Source organism: Haliotis rufescens, unplaced genomic scaffold (assembly GCF_023055435.1).
Source record: "Haliotis rufescens isolate VD_foot unplaced genomic scaffold, xgHalRufe1.0.p SCAF_14, whole genome shotgun sequence".
NCBI classification, from domain to species: Eukaryota; Metazoa; Mollusca; class Gastropoda; order Lepetellida; family Haliotidae; genus Haliotis; species Haliotis rufescens.
The window spans coordinates 207,969-227,443 of NW_025963824.1; the positions used below are offsets into that span (position 1 = coordinate 207,969).

Genomic DNA, 19,475 nt, shown 5'->3' on the forward strand with positions numbered 1-19,475 from the left:
TAAGTTGTGTTAGTCACATCACCCTTCATAGCAAGTAAATAGACGCACCACACAGCAATTGCATAAGTTGTGTTAGTCACATCACCCTTCATAGCAAGTAAATAGACGTACCACACAGCAATTGCATAAGTTGTGTTAGTCACATCACCCTTCATAGCAAGTAAATAGACGCACCACACAGCAATTGCATAAGTTGTGTTAGTCACATCACCCTTCATAGCAAGTAAATAGACGCACCACACAGCAATTGCATAAGTTGTGTTAGTCACATCACCCTTCATAGCAAGTAAATAGACGTACCACACAGCAATTACATAAGTTGTGTTAGTCACATCACCCTTCATAGCAAGTAAATAGACGCACCACACAGCAATTGCATAAGTTGTGTTAGTCACATCACCCTTCATAGCAAGTAAATAGACGTACCACACAGCAATTACATAAGTTGTGTTAGTCACATCACCCTTCATAGCAAGTAAATAGACGCACCACACAGCAATTGCATAAGTTGTGTTAGTCACATCACCCTTCATAGCAAGTAAATAGACGTACCACACAGCAATTACATAAGTTGTGTTAGTCACATCACCCTTCATAGCAAGTAAATAGACGTACCACACAGCAATTACATAAGTTGTGTTAGTCACATCACCCTTCATAGCAAGTAAATAGACGTACCACACAGCAATTACATAAGTTGTGTTAGTCACATCACCCTTCATAGCAAGTAAATAGACGTACCACACAGCAATTACATAAGTTGTGTTAGTCACATCACCCTTCATAGCAAGTAAATAGACGCACCACACAGCAATTGCATAAGTTGTGTTAGTCACATCACCCTTCATAGCAAGTAAAAAGACGTACCACACAGCAATTACATAAGTTGTGTTAGTCACATCACCCTTCATAGCAAGTAAATAGACGCACCACACAGCAATTGCATAAGTTGTGTTAGTCACATCACCCTTCATAGCAAGTAAATAGACGTACCACACAGCAATTACATAAGTTGTGTTAGTCACATCACCCTTCATAGCAAGTAAATAGACGTACCACACAGCAATTACATAAGTTGTGTTAGTCACATCACCCTTCATAGCAAGTAAATAGACGTACCACACAACAATTACATAAGTTGTGTTAGTCACATCACCCTTCATAGCAAGTAAATAGACGTACCACACAGCAATTACATAAGTTGTGTTAGTCACATCACCCTTCATAGCAAGTAAATAGACGTACCACACAGCAATTACATAAGTTGTGTTAGTCACATCACCCTTCATAGCAAGTAAATAGACGTACCACACAGCAATTACATAAGTTGTGTTAGTCACATCACCCTTCATAGCAAGTAAATAGACGTACCACACAGCAATTACATAAGTTGTGTTAGTCACATCACCCTTCATAGCAAGTAAATAGACGTACCACACAGCAATTACATAAGTTGTGTTAGTCACATCACCCTTCATAGCAAGTAAATAGACGTACCACACAGCAATTGCATAAGTTGAGTTGATTTAATGGATACACACTTGTTTTTTACCAAAGTTTATAGAGAAATAATAACAAACAGCAGCATGTGTACAGTGTCGAATGTTTATTACTATAATGTACAAATATATCAAACCTGATCTTTTTCAACATTTAAAGAAAATTAAGAATTAGTTTGCACTACTTGCAAATTTAAGGCACATTAGTACATACCATTAAGTCAAAGCGACACAAGTTTACTTCTCGTCTTTCGTGACTGTGACACTTGTTTACACAATACAAATAGTATTCTCTACACGTTAAATGATGACAACGACTTTGGTTTCATATCACAATTGCTAATAGACACATGTATTATCAGCTGGTAGTAAAGACGTATACTGTGTAGGGTAGTGGCCTCAACGTTCATGACATCATCATCGATGTGAAGCTCACCATATACACATTGCTAATAGACACACGTATTGTCAGCTGGTAGTAAAGACGTATACTGTATAGGGTAGTGGCCTCAACGTTCATGACATCATCATCGATGTGAAGCTCACCATATACACATTGCTAATAGACACACGTATTGTCAGCTGGTAGTAAAGACGTATACTGTATAGGGTAGTGGCCTCAACGTTCATGACATCATCATCGATGTGAAGCTCACCATATATACGTCACGTGTTTTTAACGTTGCTGTTGCAGTATAGTGCCGTAGTATAGTGCCGTAGTATAGTGCCGTAGTATAGTGACGTATACTTTGGAAACAGGGTCAGCTAAAAAAGGGCGGAAAAACAAAAGTATCACGACTCGGGAGAAACCGACGGGTATGTCCTGGCAAAACAACGACATCAACACCTAGCGCGACCCGGCGATTGGGAAAATAGAATTGACAGTTAAATCGACAGTGAACAGTTGTATTTAGATAAATCATACAACACAAAATAGGTTACATACAATCAGCGGTCACAGGAACACATACAACATAAAATAGGTTACATATAACCAGCCGTCACAGGAACGCATACAACACAAAATAGGTTACATATAACCAGCGGTCACAGGAACACATACAACATAAAATAGGTTACATATAACCAGCGGTCACAGGAACGCATACAACATAAAATAGGTTAGATATTACCAGCCGTCACAGGAACACATACAACATAAAATAGGTTACATATAACCAGCGGTCACAGGAACACATACAACATAAAATAGATTACATATAACCAGCGGTCACAGGAACGCATACAACATAAAATAGGTTAGATATTACCAGCCGTCACAGGAACACATACAACATAAAATAGGTTACATATAACCAGCGGTCACATGAACACATACAACACAAAATAGGTTACATATAACTAGCGGTCACAGGAACACATACAACACAAAATAGGTTACATATAACCAGCCGTCACAGGAACACATACAACACAAAATAGGTTACATATAACCAGCGGTCACAGGAACGCACAACATAAAATAGGTTACATATAACCAGCCGTCACAGGAACACATACAACATAAAATAGGTTACATATAACCAGCCGTCACAGGAACACATACAACATAAAAGACGTTACATATAACTAGCGGTCACAGGAACACATACAACATTAAATAGATTACATATAACCAGCCGTCACAGGAACACATACAACATTAAATAGATTACATATAACCAGCCGTCACAGGAACACATACAACATAAAAGACGTTACATATAACTAGCGGTCACAGGAACACATACAACATTAAATAGATTACATATAACCAGCCGTCACAGGAACACATACAACATTAAATAGATTACATATAACCAGCCGTCACAGGAACACATACAACATAAAATAGATTACATATAACCAGCCGTCACAGGAACACATACAACATTAAATAGATTACATATAACCAGCCGTCACAGGAACACATACAACATTAAATAGGTTACATATAACCAGCCGTCACAGGAACACATACAACATGAAATAGGTTACATATAACCAGCCGTCACAGGAACACATACAACACAAAATAGGTTACATATAACCAGCCGTCACAGGAACACATACAACATAAAATAGGCTACATACAATCAGCGGTCACAGGAACACAATGGCGGGACCCTTCTCGCCATCGATAACGTCATAATAGGCATGATTCGAATGACGGTTAGTATTAAGTATATCTCCCTGTACTGTAGGTAAGTACTGCAGATACTCCACCTCATCTTGATGCATCTGATCCTGGTGCTCCTCCTGTTCCCTGCAACACAGAGATATGTATATATTTAGGATCTTTGTGCATATACTACATTTTCTCGTGCGAACATTACCTATTATCGTTTCGTCACCAGAAGCCCGCGAAGATTCGGGGTAGAATAGGTCCTCAGCAACCCAATTGCCATAAAAGGCGACTGTGCTTGTCATAAGTGGCGGCTAACGGGATCGGGTGGTCAGGCGCGATGATTTGGTTGATGCATGTCATCGATCCCAATTGCATTGATCGATGCTCATGATATTAATTACTGGAATAATAAACAACAAACAAACAAACCAATCGAAGCACCAGAAGCACCAGAAGCATGATCTTACATTTCTGATCTGTTAAAATGCGTCGAAACATACATTAAATCTGCATTCATATACGTTAGACAGGTATTCCGTGTTGCTTTACACATTCAAGAACATCAGTGATTAAAATATTGGGAATCATCGAAGCTACCAACCGATCCTGCTTCTCTCAGAAAAGGATCGACCTTTCCCCCACCTTGTGCTATACTATGATCCATGCCGGTTCCAAATCTCTTCTCGTGATCATATCAGCTACTACTGACACTAACGTAAATGATGCTTATTAAAATGTACATAAATATGATCAATTCAATAGATCTTCCAGCTACCAATGCTTGCAGTAAAAGGCGACTATGCTTGTCGTAAGAGGTTGATGCATGTCATCGATCCCAATGGCATGGATCGATGCTCATGATGTCAATCACTGGATTGTTTGGTCCAGACTTATTTACAGACAGCAATCATATAGCTGGAATAACACTGCGACAAACTCACCTTTGTTTGGGGAAACGCTTGCAGTAACAGAGACAGAGCGTCAGCAAGATGCCCGACACGGGGAGTAGCAGTGATGGCAACACACCCACCTTTGTTTGGGGAAACGCTTGCAGTAACAGAGGCAGAGTGTCAGCAAGATGCCCGACACAAGGAGTAGCAGTGATGGCAACACACCCACCTTTGTTTGGGGAAACGCTTGCAGTAACAGAGGCAGAGTGTCAGCAAGATGCCCGACACAAGGAGTAGCAGTGATGGCAACACACCCACCTTTGTTTGGGGAAACGCTTGCAGTAACAGAGACAGAGTGTCAGCAAGATGCCCGACACAGGGAGTAGCAGTGATGGCAACACACCCACCTTTGTTTGGGGAAACGCTTGCAGTAACAGAGACAGAGTGTCAGCAAGATGCCCGACACAGGGAGTAGCAGTGATGGCAACACACCCACCTTTGTTTGGGGAAACGCTTGCAGTAACAGAGACAGAGTGTCAGCAAGATGCCCGACACAGGGAGTAGCAGTGATGGCAACACACCCACCTTTGTTTGTGGAAACGCTTGCAGTAACAGAGACAGAGTGTCAGCAAGATGCCCGACACAGGGAGTAGCAGTGATGGCAACACACCCACCTTTGTTTGGGGAAACGCTTGCAGTAACAGAGACAGAGTGTCAGCAAGATGCCCGACACAGGGAGTAGCAGTGATGGCAACACACCCACCTTTGTTTGGGGAAACGCTTGCAGTAACAGAGACAGAGTGTCAGCAAGATGCCTGACACAGGTAGTAGCAGTGATGGCAACACACCCACCTTTGTTTGGGGAAACGCTTGCAGTAACAGAGACAGAGTGTCAGCAAGATGCCCGACACAGGGAGAAGCAGTGATGGCAACACACCCACCTTTGTTTGGGGAAACGCTTGCAGTAACAGAGACAGAGTGTCAGCAAGATGCCCGACACAGGGAGAAGCAGTGATGGCAACACACCCACCTTTGTTTGGGGAAACGCTTGCAGTAACAGAGACAGAGTGTCAGCAAGATGCCCGACACAGGGAGAAGCAGTGATGGCAACACACCCACCTTTGTTTGGGGAAACGCTTGCAGTAACAGAGACAGAGTGTCAGCAAGATGCCTGACACAGGGAGTAGTAGTGATGGCAACACACCCACCTTTGTTTGGGGAAACGCTTGCAGTAACAGAGACAGAGTGTCAGCAAGATGCCTGACACAGGTAGTAGCAGTGATGGCAACACACCCACCTTTGTTTGGGGAAACGCTTGCAGTAACAGAGACAGAGTGTCAGCAAGATGCCTGACACAGGTAGTAGCAGTGATGGCAACACACCCACCTTTGTTTGGGGAAACGCTTGCAGTAACAGAGGCAGAGTGTCAGCAAGATGCCCGACACAAAGAGTAGCAGTGATGGCAACACACCCACCTTTGTTTGGGGAAACGCTTGCAGTAACAGAGGCAGAGTGTCAGCAAGATGCCCGACACAGGGAGTAGCAGTGATGGCAACACACCCACCTTTGTTTGGGGAAACGCTTGCAGTAACAGAGACAGAGTGTCAGCAAGATGCCCGACACAAGGAGTAGCAGTGATGGCAACACACCCACCTTTGTTTGGGGAAACGCTTGCAGTAACAGAGACAGAGTGTCAGCAAGATGCCCGACACAAAGAGTAGCAGTGATGGCAACACACCCACCTTTGTTTGGGGAAACGCTTGCAGTAACAGAGACAGAGTGTCAGCAAGATGCCCGACACAAGGAGTAGCAGTGATGGCAACACACCCACCTTTGTTTGGGGAAACGCTTGCAGTAACAGAGACAGAGTGTCAGCAAGATGCCTGACACAGGGAGTAGCAGTGATGGCAACACACCCACCTTTGTTTGGGGAAACGCTTGCAGTAACAGAGGCAGAGTGTCAGCAAGATGCCCGATACAGGGAGTAGCAGTGATGGCAACACACCCACCTTTGTTTGGGGAAACGCTTGCAGTAACAGAGGCAGAGTGTCAGCAAGATGCCCGCCACAGGGAGAAGCAGTGATGGCAACACACCCACCTTTGTTTGGGGAAACGCTTGCAGTAACAGAGGCAGAGAGTCAGCAAGATGCCCGACACACGGAGTAGCAATGATGCCAATACACCCACCTTTGTTTGGGGAAACGCTTGCAGTAACAGAGGCAGAGAGTCAGCAAGATGCCCGACACAGGGAGTAGCAGTGATGCCAACAGCCAAGTCAGCACACTGCCTGTCTTCTTATCGTCATTCCCATCTGGCAAAAAGACGAGCGACTAAATATTTAAACATGTTTAATGAACTAGACATTAGTGTCATGCACACTAGATCAGCTCTTGTTCCATGTCCTTGAGCAAATAAATAGCGAATATATCAGGTTCGCCTTGATAAAGAGCATGGTCATACAGCGCCAGGAACAAGTTTACATTTTAAAATATTAAGGTACATTAAGTCACACGTGTAGATAATGTGTCTGTGTGGTGTGTTTGTTAACGTCGCACTTAGCAATGTTCCCGTTGTAAAACGACGGCCTGCACGCAATCGAGTCTGGGCTTACCAATCCATTGATTTATTATGTGCAAGTCTCTGTGTGCCATGACAGACTGGATTTTTTAGACCTGACATCCCGATCTATTCAGGCGTCCTTCCTTCCAGCATACGTTGCTGGGGACACATGCATAGTGATGTACTGTATTGAGAAAGTAACTGAGTTGAGCAGTTTTACAAGTGTGACATTAGAAACTGAGGATTTAGCGTTTTGAACAAATTCATTTATATATTCATCTTTTCGCAAGGTGTCTGTATAAGGGGAGATACACCTACGTAGTGTCCTTGTGCACGTTCCTGTCATCTGATGAGAAACAACATTCAGACGGACTACACGAGTATGGTTGTAGTTGTATTGTTACATCCAGGTATACAACCATGCAAACAATCCCAGGTAGCCACGTGTCTTACATGTTTAGAGATACATAAGGAGGAACATCCAGGTATACGACCATGCATACAATCCCGGGGAGCCACGTGTCTTACATGTTTAGAGATACATAGAGAGGAACATCCAGGTGTACAACCATGCATACAATCCCGGGGAGCCACGTGTCTTACATGAGTAGAGATACATAAGGAGGAACATCCAGGTATACAACCATGCATACAATCCCGGGGAGCGACGTGTCTTCCATGTTTAGAGATACATAAGGAGGAACATCCAGGCATACAACCATGCATACAATCCCGGGTAGCCACGTGTCTTACATGTTTAGACATACATAAGGAGGAACATCCAGGTATACAACCATGCATACAATCCCGGGTAGCCACGTGTCTTACATGTTTAGAGATACATATAGAGGAACATCCAGGTATACAACCATGCATACAATCCCGGGTAGCCACGTGTCTTACATGTTTAGAGATACATATAGAGGAACATCCAGGTATACAACCATGCATACAATCCCGGGTAGCCACGTGTCTTACATGTTTAGAGATACATAAGGAGGAACATCCAGGTATACAACCATGCATACAATCCCGGGGAGCCACGTGTCTTACATGTTAAGAGATACATAGAGAGGAACATCCAGGTATACAACCATGCATACAATCCCGGGTAGCCACGTGTCTTACATGTTTAGAGATACATAAGGAGGAACATCCAGGCATACAACCATGCATACAATCCCAGGTAGCCACGTGTCTTACATGTTTAGAGATACATAAGGAGGAACATCCAGGTATACGACCATGCATACAATCCCGGGGAGCCACGTGTCTTACATGTTAAGAGATACATAGAGAGGAACATCCAGGTATACAACCATGCATACAATCCCGGGTAGCCACGTGTCTTACATGTTTAGAGATACATAAGGAGGAACATCCAGGCATACAACCATGCATACAATCCCAGGTAGCCACGTGTCTTACGTGTTTAGAGATACATATAGAGGAACATCCAGGTATACAACCATGCATACAATCCCGGGTAGCCACGTGTCTTACATGTTTAGAGATACATAAGGAGGAACATCCAGGTATACGACCATGCATACAATCCCGGGGAGCCACGTGTCTTACATGTTTAGAGATACATAAGGAGGAACATCCAGGTATACGACCATGCATACAATCCCGGGGAGCCACGTGTCTTACATGTTTAGAGATACATAAGGAGGAACATCCAGGTATACGACCATGCATACAATCCCGGGGAGCCACGTGTCTTACATGTTTAGAGATACATAGAAAGGAACATCCAGGTATACAACCATGCATACAATCCCGGGGAGCCACGTGTCTTACATGTTTAGAGATACATAAGGAGGAACATCCAGGTATACGACCATGCATACAATCCCGGGGAGCCACGTGTCTTACATGTTTAGAGATACATAGAGAGGAACATCCAGGTATACAACCATGCATACAATCCCGGGGAGCCACGTGTCTTACATGTTTAGAGATACATAAGGAGGAACATCCAGGTATACTACCATGCATACAATCCCGGGGAGCCACGTGTCTTACATGTTTAGAGATACATAGAGAGGAACATCCAGGTATACAACCATGCATACAATCCCGGGTAGCCACGTGTCTTACATGTTTAGAGCTACATAAGGAGGAACATCCATGTATACAACCATGCATACAATCCAGGGTAGCCACGTGTCTTACATGTTTAGAGATACACAAGGAGGAACATCCAGGTGTACAACCATGCATACAATCCCGGGGAGCCACGTGTCTTACATGTTTAGAGATACATAGAGAGGAACATCCAGGTATACAACCATGCATACAATCCCGGGTAGCCACGTGTCTTACATGTTTAGAGATACATAAGGAGGAACATCCAGGTATACAACCATGCATACAATCCCGGGTAGCCACGTGTCTTACATGTTTAGAGATACATAAGGAGGAACATCCAGGTATACAACCATGCATACAATCCCGGGGAGCCACGTGTCTTACATGTTTAGAGATACATAGAGAGGAACATCCAGGTATACGACCATGCATACAATCCCGGGTAGCCACGTGTCTTACATGTTTAGAGATACATAAGGAGGAACATCCAGGTATACAACCATGCATACAATCCCGGGTAGCCACGTGTCTTACATGTTAAGAGATACATAAGGAGGAACATCCAGGTATACAACCATGTATACAATCCCGGGTAGCCACGTGTCTTACATGTTTAGAGATACATAAGGAGGAACATCCAGGTATACAACCATGCATACAATCCCGGGTAGCCACGTGTCTTACATGTTTAGAGATACATAAGGAGGAACATCCAGGTATACAACCATGCATACAATCCCGGGTAGCCACGTGTCTTACATGTTTAGAGATACATAGAGAGGAACATCCAGGTATACAACTATGCATACAATCCCGGGTAGCCACGTGTCTTACATGTTTAGAGATACATAAGGAGGAACATCCAGGTATACAACCATGCATACAATCCCGGGTAGCCACGTGTCTTACATGAGTAGAGATACATAAGGAGGAACATCCGGGTTAAAAACCATGCATACAATCCAGGGTAGCCACGTGTCTTACATGTTTAGAGATACACAAGGAGGAACATCCAGGTGTACAACCATGCATACAATCCCGGGTAGCCACGTGTCTTACATGTTTAGAGATACATAAGGAGGAACATCCAGGTATACAACCATGCATACAATCCCGGGTAGCCACGTGTCTTACATGTTAAGAGATACATAGAGAGGAACATCCAGGTATACAACCATGCATACAATCCCGGGTAGCCATGTGTCTTACATGAGTAGAGATACATAAGGAGGAACATACAGGTATACAACCATGCATACAATCCCGGGTAGCCACGTGTCTTACATGTTAAGAGATACATAGAGAGGAACATCCAGGCATACAACCATGCATACAATCCCGGGGAGCCACGTGTCTTACATGTTTAGAGATACATAAGGAGGAACATCCAGGTATACAACCATGCATACAATCCCGGGTAGCCACGTGTCTTACATGTTAAGAGATACATAGAGAGGAACATCCAGGCATACAACCATGCATACAATCCCGGGTAGCCACGTGTCTTACATGAGTAGAGATACATAAGGAGGAACATCCGGGTTAAAAACCATGCATACAATCCAGGGTAGCCACGTGTCTTACATGTTTAGAGATACACAAGGAGGAACATCCAGGTGTACAACCATGCATACAATCCCGGGGAGCCACGTGTCTTACATGTTTAGAGATACATAAGGAGGAACATCCGGGTATACAACCATGCATACAATCCCTGGTAGCCACGTGTCTTACATGAGTAGAGATACATAAGGAGGAACATACAGGCATACAACCATGCATACAATCCCGGGTAGCCACGTGTCTTACATGTTTAGAGATACATAAGGAGGAATATCCAGGCATACAACCATGCATACAATCCCGGGTAGCCACGTGTCTTACATGTTTAGAGATACATAAGGAGGAACATCCAGGCATACAACCATGCATACAATCCCGGGTAGCCACGTGTCTTACATGTTTAGAGATACATAAGGAGGAATATCCAGGCATACAACCATGCATACAATCCCGGGTAGCCACGTGTCTTACATGTTAAGAGATACATAAGGAGGAACATCCAGGCATACAACCATGCATACAATCCCGGGTAGCCACGTGTCTTACATGTTTAGAGATACATAGAGAGGAACATCCAGGTATACAACCATGCATACAATCCCGGGGAGCCACGTGTCTTACATGTTTAGAGATACATAAGGAGGAACATCCAGGTATACAACCATGCATACAATCCCGGGGAGCCACGTGTCTTACATGTTTAGAGATACATATAGAGGAACATCCAGGTATACAACCATGCATACAATCCCGGGGAGCCACGTGTCTTACATGTTTAGAGATACATAAGGAGGAACATCTTGGATAAAATGAATACTTTTCATGGATCCTTCATAGGTGACGGGTTGTTAGGAACGTTTACCTACATTTATATCAAGGCTAAGCATACAGCATTGGTTACAGACATACTCACACGATGCGTGTTTACAGCCGCCCATTTCACAATCGTCATAAGTTCCATTGCAGGGTGGACATTCACACGTCGGACCAACATATTGAGCGTGACACTCAGTACATTCTCCTGTCATCCTGTTGCAGGACTTGCACCTACTTGAACACGTCTTGCATCCAGTCCCATAGTAGGAGTCTACACATCCAGACATACAGGAGGAGCCCAGCTGACAATATCCTCCATCACATCCACCTGGACATGCTGTACAGGTACCTCCTGGATTGTCACATGGTATGTTGCAGGCTGTACCTTGGTATCCAGATACGCAACCGTCAGTGCAGTTGCCATTGCCATTGCTTGAAAGTGTGCATTTCTTTTTCAAACAATTCTTATTGCAAACAGAACTGCATCTCGTATCATAATACCCAGCAGTACACTCGAGGCAATATCCCGTCGTGCTGTCACACTGTGAACAATGTTGGTTTTCCTTGCATGGTGGGGCAGGAGAAACGGAACTTTTATTCATCGCTGAGAATGGAATTTAAACACTTGTGTTGGTACGCACGATACATCCAAGCATATTACATAATGAATAAGAAAGGTCTACCTGTCGACATGAAAATTAATCTTAAAAACATCAAACGCCAAACTTGACTTTTTTTAATAGAGGCACTCAGAAAAAGTAAAACGGAAACGACTGACTCTGTCACTGCCCATGGTTGATCCATCCTACTAAGGGGACACGTGTGGCCCAGTCGCCTAAGGCGCTGCGATTCTCTGTGCAGCGTTGCGTCGCTTGGGCTCGTCAGAAACCTATGATTGTGGGTATCGAATCCCGGTTCTAGGTTTGTCAGCACCATACCCGTGCTCATGGGTTTCACCGAAGTGGTAAACGTTTGAGACCTGCATCACTTCGGGCTTTCCTCCCACATTAAACTGACACACCGTGATATAACTAGAATAGTGCTAAAAACGGCGTTACACCTAACTCACTCACTCACTCACTCACTCACTCACCGTATACATCCTACTAACATTACATTGAGGCCTACTGCAGGTTTATTGAGGTGAACTGTCCTCCGTCATTCTCACCTTGTGCGGAAACAAGAGTCGACATCAAGAACAGCATAATTAACTCGGTCATACTTGTTCTGAGGAAATAGATGTGATCATGAATATATACAATAAACATGTTTCATTACATTCATGTTCTTAGTTTAGATAACACACATTTTCATGCTACACAATGTAAATATGACACAGCTGGATGTAATGCTACTTACTTGAAATCCCGGATTGCCCTTGGGTGGAAGAAAACAGACAGCGTAGTTTGTTCCTTGCCCGAGCTTATTTATGAAACTTGTCAACGAATTAGTGGGATTCACTTTTCCATTCCTTATTTACAAGGAAATCTTACTACACGCTTTTGTTGAAAAATCAACTGCATTTGAATAAACCCATGCGATCGACATGTCCGTGTTTGTATTTAAAGGTATACTTACCACTCAGAGTATATCATGTGTTGACTGTTTAACGTCACACCCGTCAATATTGCACCTACATGACGGTGATCTGTACATAGTCGAGTCTGAACCAGACAATCCTGTGATTACATCATGCACATCAATCCATGACATTGGGAAACGATGATATGTAAGGAACATGGTCAGCGAGCTTTATCATACGATCAAGACTGACATGTTGACAGCCTCAATGTGACATCTGTGTTGTGTGATTGTATCTGTGGCATGTGATCTATGTCATGCGGCATGTGGTATGAGATGCGTGATATGTGATATGTGCCATGTGTCATATGATATGTGATGTGTAAATTGTGGCATGATATATTTTGGATTTGAAATGTGGCATGTTATATGTGATATGTGGCATGTGTGATCTGGTATTTGAAATGTGGCATGGGATATCTGATATGTGGCATCTGGCAAGTGGCATGTGATATGTGATATGTGATATGTGATATGTGACATGTGACATGTGATATGTGATATGTGATATGTGATATGTGATATGTGACATGTGACATGTGATATGTGATATGTGATATGTGACATGTGACATGTGATATGTGATATGTGATATGTGATATGTGGCATGTGAAATGTGATATGTGATATGTGATATGTGATATGTGATATGTGGCATGTGATATGTGATATGTGGCATGTGATATGTGATATGGGGAAATATGAAATGTGGCATGTGATATCTGGTATATGAAATATGGCATTTGAAACGCTATGTGTCATGAGATATATAAGTGCCGTGTGACGTGCTATTTAGAAGGTGTCATGTGTCATGTCATATCTGACATTATAACGTGATATGTGGACCGTGGTATGGTGTATGCTTCTTGTGTCATGTGATATCTGGTATTTGAAATTTGGAATGTGATATGTCCATGTGGAATATGAACTGTTGCATGTGAAATGTAGCATGTGAAATATGAAATGTGATATTTGTCATGTGGCATGTGCTATGTGGCATGTGAAATATGAAATGTGATATTTGTCATGTGGCATGTGCTATGTGGTATGTGAAATTTGAAATGTGATATTTGTCATGTGGCATGTGCTATGTGGCATGTGAAATATGAAATGTGATATTTGTCATGTGGCATGTGCTACGTGGTATGTGAAATATGAAATGTGATATTTGTCATGTGGCAGGTGCTATGTGGCATGTGAAATGTGAATTGTGGTATTTGTCATGTGGCATGTGCTATGTGGCATGTGAAATATGAAATGTGATATTTGTCATGTGGCATGTGGTATGTGGTATGTGAAATATGAAATGTGATATTTGTCATGTGGCATGTGAAATGTGGCAAGTGAAATATGAAATGTGATATTTGTCATGTGACATGTGCTATGTGGCATGTGAAATATGAAATGTAATATTTGTCATGTGGCATGTGCTATGTGGTATGTGAAATATGAAATGTGATATTTGTCATGTGGCATGTGAAATGTGGTATGTGAAATATGAAATGTGATATTTGTCATGTGGCATGTGCTATGTGGCATGTGAAATATGAAATGTGATATTTGTCATGTGGCATGTGCTATGTGGCATGTGAAATATGAAATGTGATATTTGTCAAGTGGCATGTGCTATGTGGTATGTGAAATATGAAATGTGATATTTGTCATGTGGCATGTGCTATGTGGCATGTGAAATATGAAATGTGATATTTGTCATGTGGCATGTGAAATATGAAATGTGATATTTGTCATGTGGCATGTGCTATGTGGCATGTGAAATATGAAATGTGATATTTGTCATGTGGCATGTGCTATGTAGCATGTGAAATATGAAATGTGATATTTGTCATGTGGCATGTGCTATGTGGTATGTGAAATATGAAATGTGATATTTGTCATGTGGCATGTGCTATGTGGTATGTGAAATATGAAATGTGATATTTGTCATGTGGCATGTGCTATGTGGTATGTGAAATATGAAATGTGATATTTGTCATGTGGCATGTCCTATGTGGTATGTGAAATATGAAATGTGATATTTGTCATGTGGCATGTGCTATGTGGCATGTGAAATATGAAATGTGATATTTGTCATGTGGCATGTGCTATGTGGCATGTGAAATATGAAATGTGCTATTTGTCATGTGGCATGTGCTATGTGGCATGTGAAATATGAAATGTGATATTTGTCATGTGGCATGTGCTATGTGGCATGTGAAATATGAAATGTGATATTTGTCATGTGGCATGTGCTATGTGGCATGTGGAATATGAAATGGGATATTTGTCATGTGGCATGTGAAATGTGGCAAGTGAAATATGAAACGTGATTTTTGTCATGTGACATGTGCTATGTGGCATGTGAAATATGAAATGTAATATTTGTCATGTGGCATGTGCTATGTGGTATGTGAAATATGAAATGTGATATTTGTCATGTGGCATGTGCTATGTGGTATGTGAAATATGAAATGTGATATTTGTCATGTGGCATGTGCTATGTGGTATGTGAAATATGAAATGTGATATTTGTCATGTGGCATGTGAAATGTGGCATGTGAAATATGAAATGTGATATTTGTCATGTGACATGTGCTATGTGGTATGTGAAATATGAAATGTGATATTTGTCATGTGGCATGTGAAATGTGGTATGTGAAATATGAAATGTGATATTTGTCATGTGGCATGTGCTATGTGGCATGTGAAATATGAAATGTGATATTTGTCATGTGGCATGTGCTATGTGGCATGTGAAATATGAAATGTGATATTTGTCAAGTGGCATGTGCTATGTGGTATGTGAAATTTGAAATGTGATATTTGTCATGTGGCATGTGCTATGTGGCATGTGAAATATGAAATGTGATATTTGTCATGTGGCATGTGAAATATGAAATGTGATATTTGTCATGTGGCATGTGCTATGTGGCATGTGGAATATGAAATGTGATATTTGTCATGTGGCATGTGCTATGTGGCATGTGAAATATGAAATGTGATATTTGTCATGTGGCATGTGCTATGTGGCATGTGAAATATGAAATGTGATATTTGTCATGTGGCATGTGCTATGTGGCATGTGAAATATGAAATGTGATATTTGTCATGTGGCATGTGCTATGTGGTATGTGAAATTTGAAATGTGATATTTGTCATGTGGCATGTGCTATGTGGTATGTGAAATATGAAATGTGATATTTGTCATGTGGCATGTGCTATGTGGTATGTGAAATATGAAATGTGATATTTGTCAAGTGGCATGTGCTATGTGGTATGTGAAATGTGAATTGTGGTATTTGTCATGTGGCATGTGCTATGTGGTATGTGAAATATGAAATGTGATATTTGTCATGTGGCATGTGCTATGTGGTATGTGAAATATGAAATGTGATATTTGTCATGTGGCATGTGCTATGTGGTATGTGAAATATGAAATGTGATATTTGTCATGTGGCATGTGAAATGTGGCATGTGAAATATGAAATGTGATATTTGTCATGTGACATGTGCTATGTGGTATGTGAAATATGAAATGTGATATTTTTCATGTGGCATGTGAAATGTGGTATGTGAAATATGAAATGTGATATTTGTCATGTGGCATGTGCTATGTGGCATGTGAAATATGAAATGTGATATTTGTCATGTGGCATGTGCTATGTGGCATGTGAAATATGAAATGTGATATTTGTCAAGTGGCATGTGCTATGTGGTATGTGAAATTTGAAATGTGATATTTGTCATGTGGCATGTGCTATGTAGCATGTGAAATATGAAATGTGATATTTGTCATGTGGCATGTGAAATATGAAATGTGATATTTGTCATGTGGCATGTGCTATGTGGCATGTGCAATATGAAATGTGATATTTGTCATGTTGCATGTGCTATGTGGCATGTGAAATATGAAATGTGATATTTGTCATGTGGCATGTGCTATGTGGCATGTGAAATATGAAATGTAATATTTGTCATGTGGCATGTGCTATGTGGCATGTGAAATATGAAATGTGATATTTGTCATGTGGCATGTGCTATGTGGTATGTGAAATTTGAAATGTGATATTTGTCATGTGGCATGTGCTATGTGGTATGTGAAATATGAAATGTGATATTTGTCATGTGGCATGTGCTATGTGGTATGTGAAATATGAAATGTGATATTTGTCAAGTGGCATGTGCTATGTGGTATGTGAAATGTGAATTGTGGTATTTGTCATGTGGCATGTGCTATGTGGTATGTGAAATATGAAATGTGATATTTGTCATGTGACATGTGCTATGTGGCATGTGAAATATGAAATGTAATATTTGTCATGTGGCATGTGCTATGTGGTATGTGAAATATGAAATGTGATATTTGTCATGTGGCATGTGCTATGTGGTATGTGAGATATGAAATGTGATATTTGTCATGTGGCATGTGCTATGTGGTATGTGAAATATGAAATGTGATATTTGTCATGTGGCATGTGAAATGTGGCATGTGAAATATGAAATGTGATATTTGTCATGTGACATGTGCTATGTGGTATGTGAAATATGAAATGTAATATTTGTCATGTGGCATGTGCTATGTGGTATGTGAAATATGAAATGTGATATTTGTCATGTGGCATGTGCTATGTGGTATGTGAAATATGAAATGTGATATTTGTCATGTGGCATGTGAAATGTGGCATGTGAAATATGAAATGTGATATTTGTCATGTGACATGTGCTATGTGGTATGTGAAATATGAAATGTGCTATTTGTCATGTGGCATGTGAAATGTGGTATGTGAAATATGAAATGTGATATTTGTCATGTGGCATGTGCTATGTGGCATGTGAAATATGAAATGTGATATTTGTCATGTGGCATGTGCTATGTGGTATGTGAAATTTGAAATGTGATATTTGTCAAGTGGCATGTGCTATGTGGTATGTGAAATTTGAAATGTGATATTTGTCATGTGGCATGTGCTATGTGGCATGTGAAATATGAAATGTGATATTTGTCATGTGGCATGTGAAATATGAAATGTGATATTTGTCATGTGGCATGTGCTATGTGGCATGTGAAATATGAAATGTGATATTTGTCATGTGGCATGTGCTATGTGGCATGTGAAATATGAAATGTGATATTTGTCATGTGGCATGTGCTATGTGGCATGTGAAATATGAAATGTGATATTTGTCATGTGGCATGTGCTATGTGGCATGTGAAATATGAAATGTGATATTTGTCATGTGGCATGTGCTATGTGGCATGTGAAATATGAAATGTGATATTTGTCATGTGGCATGTGCTATGTGGCATGTGAAATATGAAATGTGATATGTGTCATGTGGCATGTGCTATGTGGTATGTGAAATATGAAATGTGATATTTGTCATGTGGCATGTGCTATGTGGTATGTGAAATATGAAATGTGCTATTTGTCATGTGGCAGGTGCTATGTGGTATGTGAAATTTGAAATGTGATATTTGTCATGTGGCATGTGCTATGTGGTATGTGAAATATGAAATGTGATATTTGTCATGTGGCATGTGCTATGTGGTATGTGAAATATGAAATGTGATATTTGTCAAGTGGCATGTGCTATGTGGTATGTGAAATGTGAATTGTGGTATTTGTCATGTGGCATGTGCTATGTGGTATGTGAAATATGAAATGTGATATTTGTCATGTGGCATGTGCTATGTGGTATGTGAAATATGAAATTGATATTTGTCATGTGGCATGTGAAATGTGGCATGTGAAATATGAAATGTGATATTTGTCATGTGACATGTGCTATGTGGTATGTGAAATATGAAATGTGATATTTGTCATGTGGCATGTGAAATGTGGTATGTGAAATATGAAATGTGATATTTGTCATGTGGCATGTGCTATGTGGCATGTGAAATATGAAATGTGATATTTGTCATGTGGCATGTGCTATGTGGCATGTGAAATATGAAATGTGATATTTGTCAAGTGGCATGTGCTATGTGGTATGTGAAATTTGAAATGTGATATTTGTCATGTGGCATGTGCTATGTGGCATGTGAAATATGAAATGTGATATTTGTCATGTGGCATGTGAAATATGAAATGTGATATTTGTCATGTGGCATGTGCTATGTGGCATGTGCAATATGAAATGTGATATTTGTCATGTTGCATGTGCTATGTGGCATGTGAAATATGAAATGTGATATTTGTCATGTGGCATGTGCTATGTGGCATGTGAAATATGAAATGTAATATTTGTCATGTGGCATGTGCTATGTGGCATGTGAAATATGAAATGTGATATTTGTCATGTGGCATGTGCTATGTGGTATGTGAAATTTGAAATGTGATATTTGTC

At 41.1% G+C, this 19,475-nt stretch overlaps 1 protein-coding gene across 5 annotated transcripts; it reads right to left on the reverse strand.

The window, feature by feature from the left end:
- Positions 1 to 1,603: 1,603 nt before the first annotated feature.
- On the reverse strand, positions 1,604 to 13,082 carry LOC124128550 (scavenger receptor class F member 1-like). 5 transcript variants are annotated; one of them, XM_048395598.1, is made up of 5 exons: positions 12,909 to 13,082; positions 12,718 to 12,776; positions 11,647 to 12,153; positions 6,705 to 6,828; positions 1,604 to 3,765 (listed from the first exon to the last, which is right to left on the reverse strand). In XM_048395598.1, exons 2-5 carry the CDS (start codon positions 12,767 to 12,769, stop codon positions 3,603 to 3,605), a joined length of 846 nt encoding a protein of 281 aa, XP_048251555.1. In that variant the 5' UTR covers positions 12,770 to 12,776; positions 12,909 to 13,082; the 3' UTR covers positions 1,604 to 3,602. The 5 variants fall into 5 exon arrangements, 4 of the variants coding, with proteins under 4 accessions (XP_048251555.1, XP_048251556.1, XP_048251554.1 ...); XM_048395599.1 differs by having other exon boundaries at positions 12,643 to 12,776; XM_048395597.1 differs by lacking the exon at positions 12,909 to 13,082 and having other exon boundaries at positions 12,718 to 12,898.
- Positions 13,083 to 19,475: the final 6,393 nt, after the last annotated feature.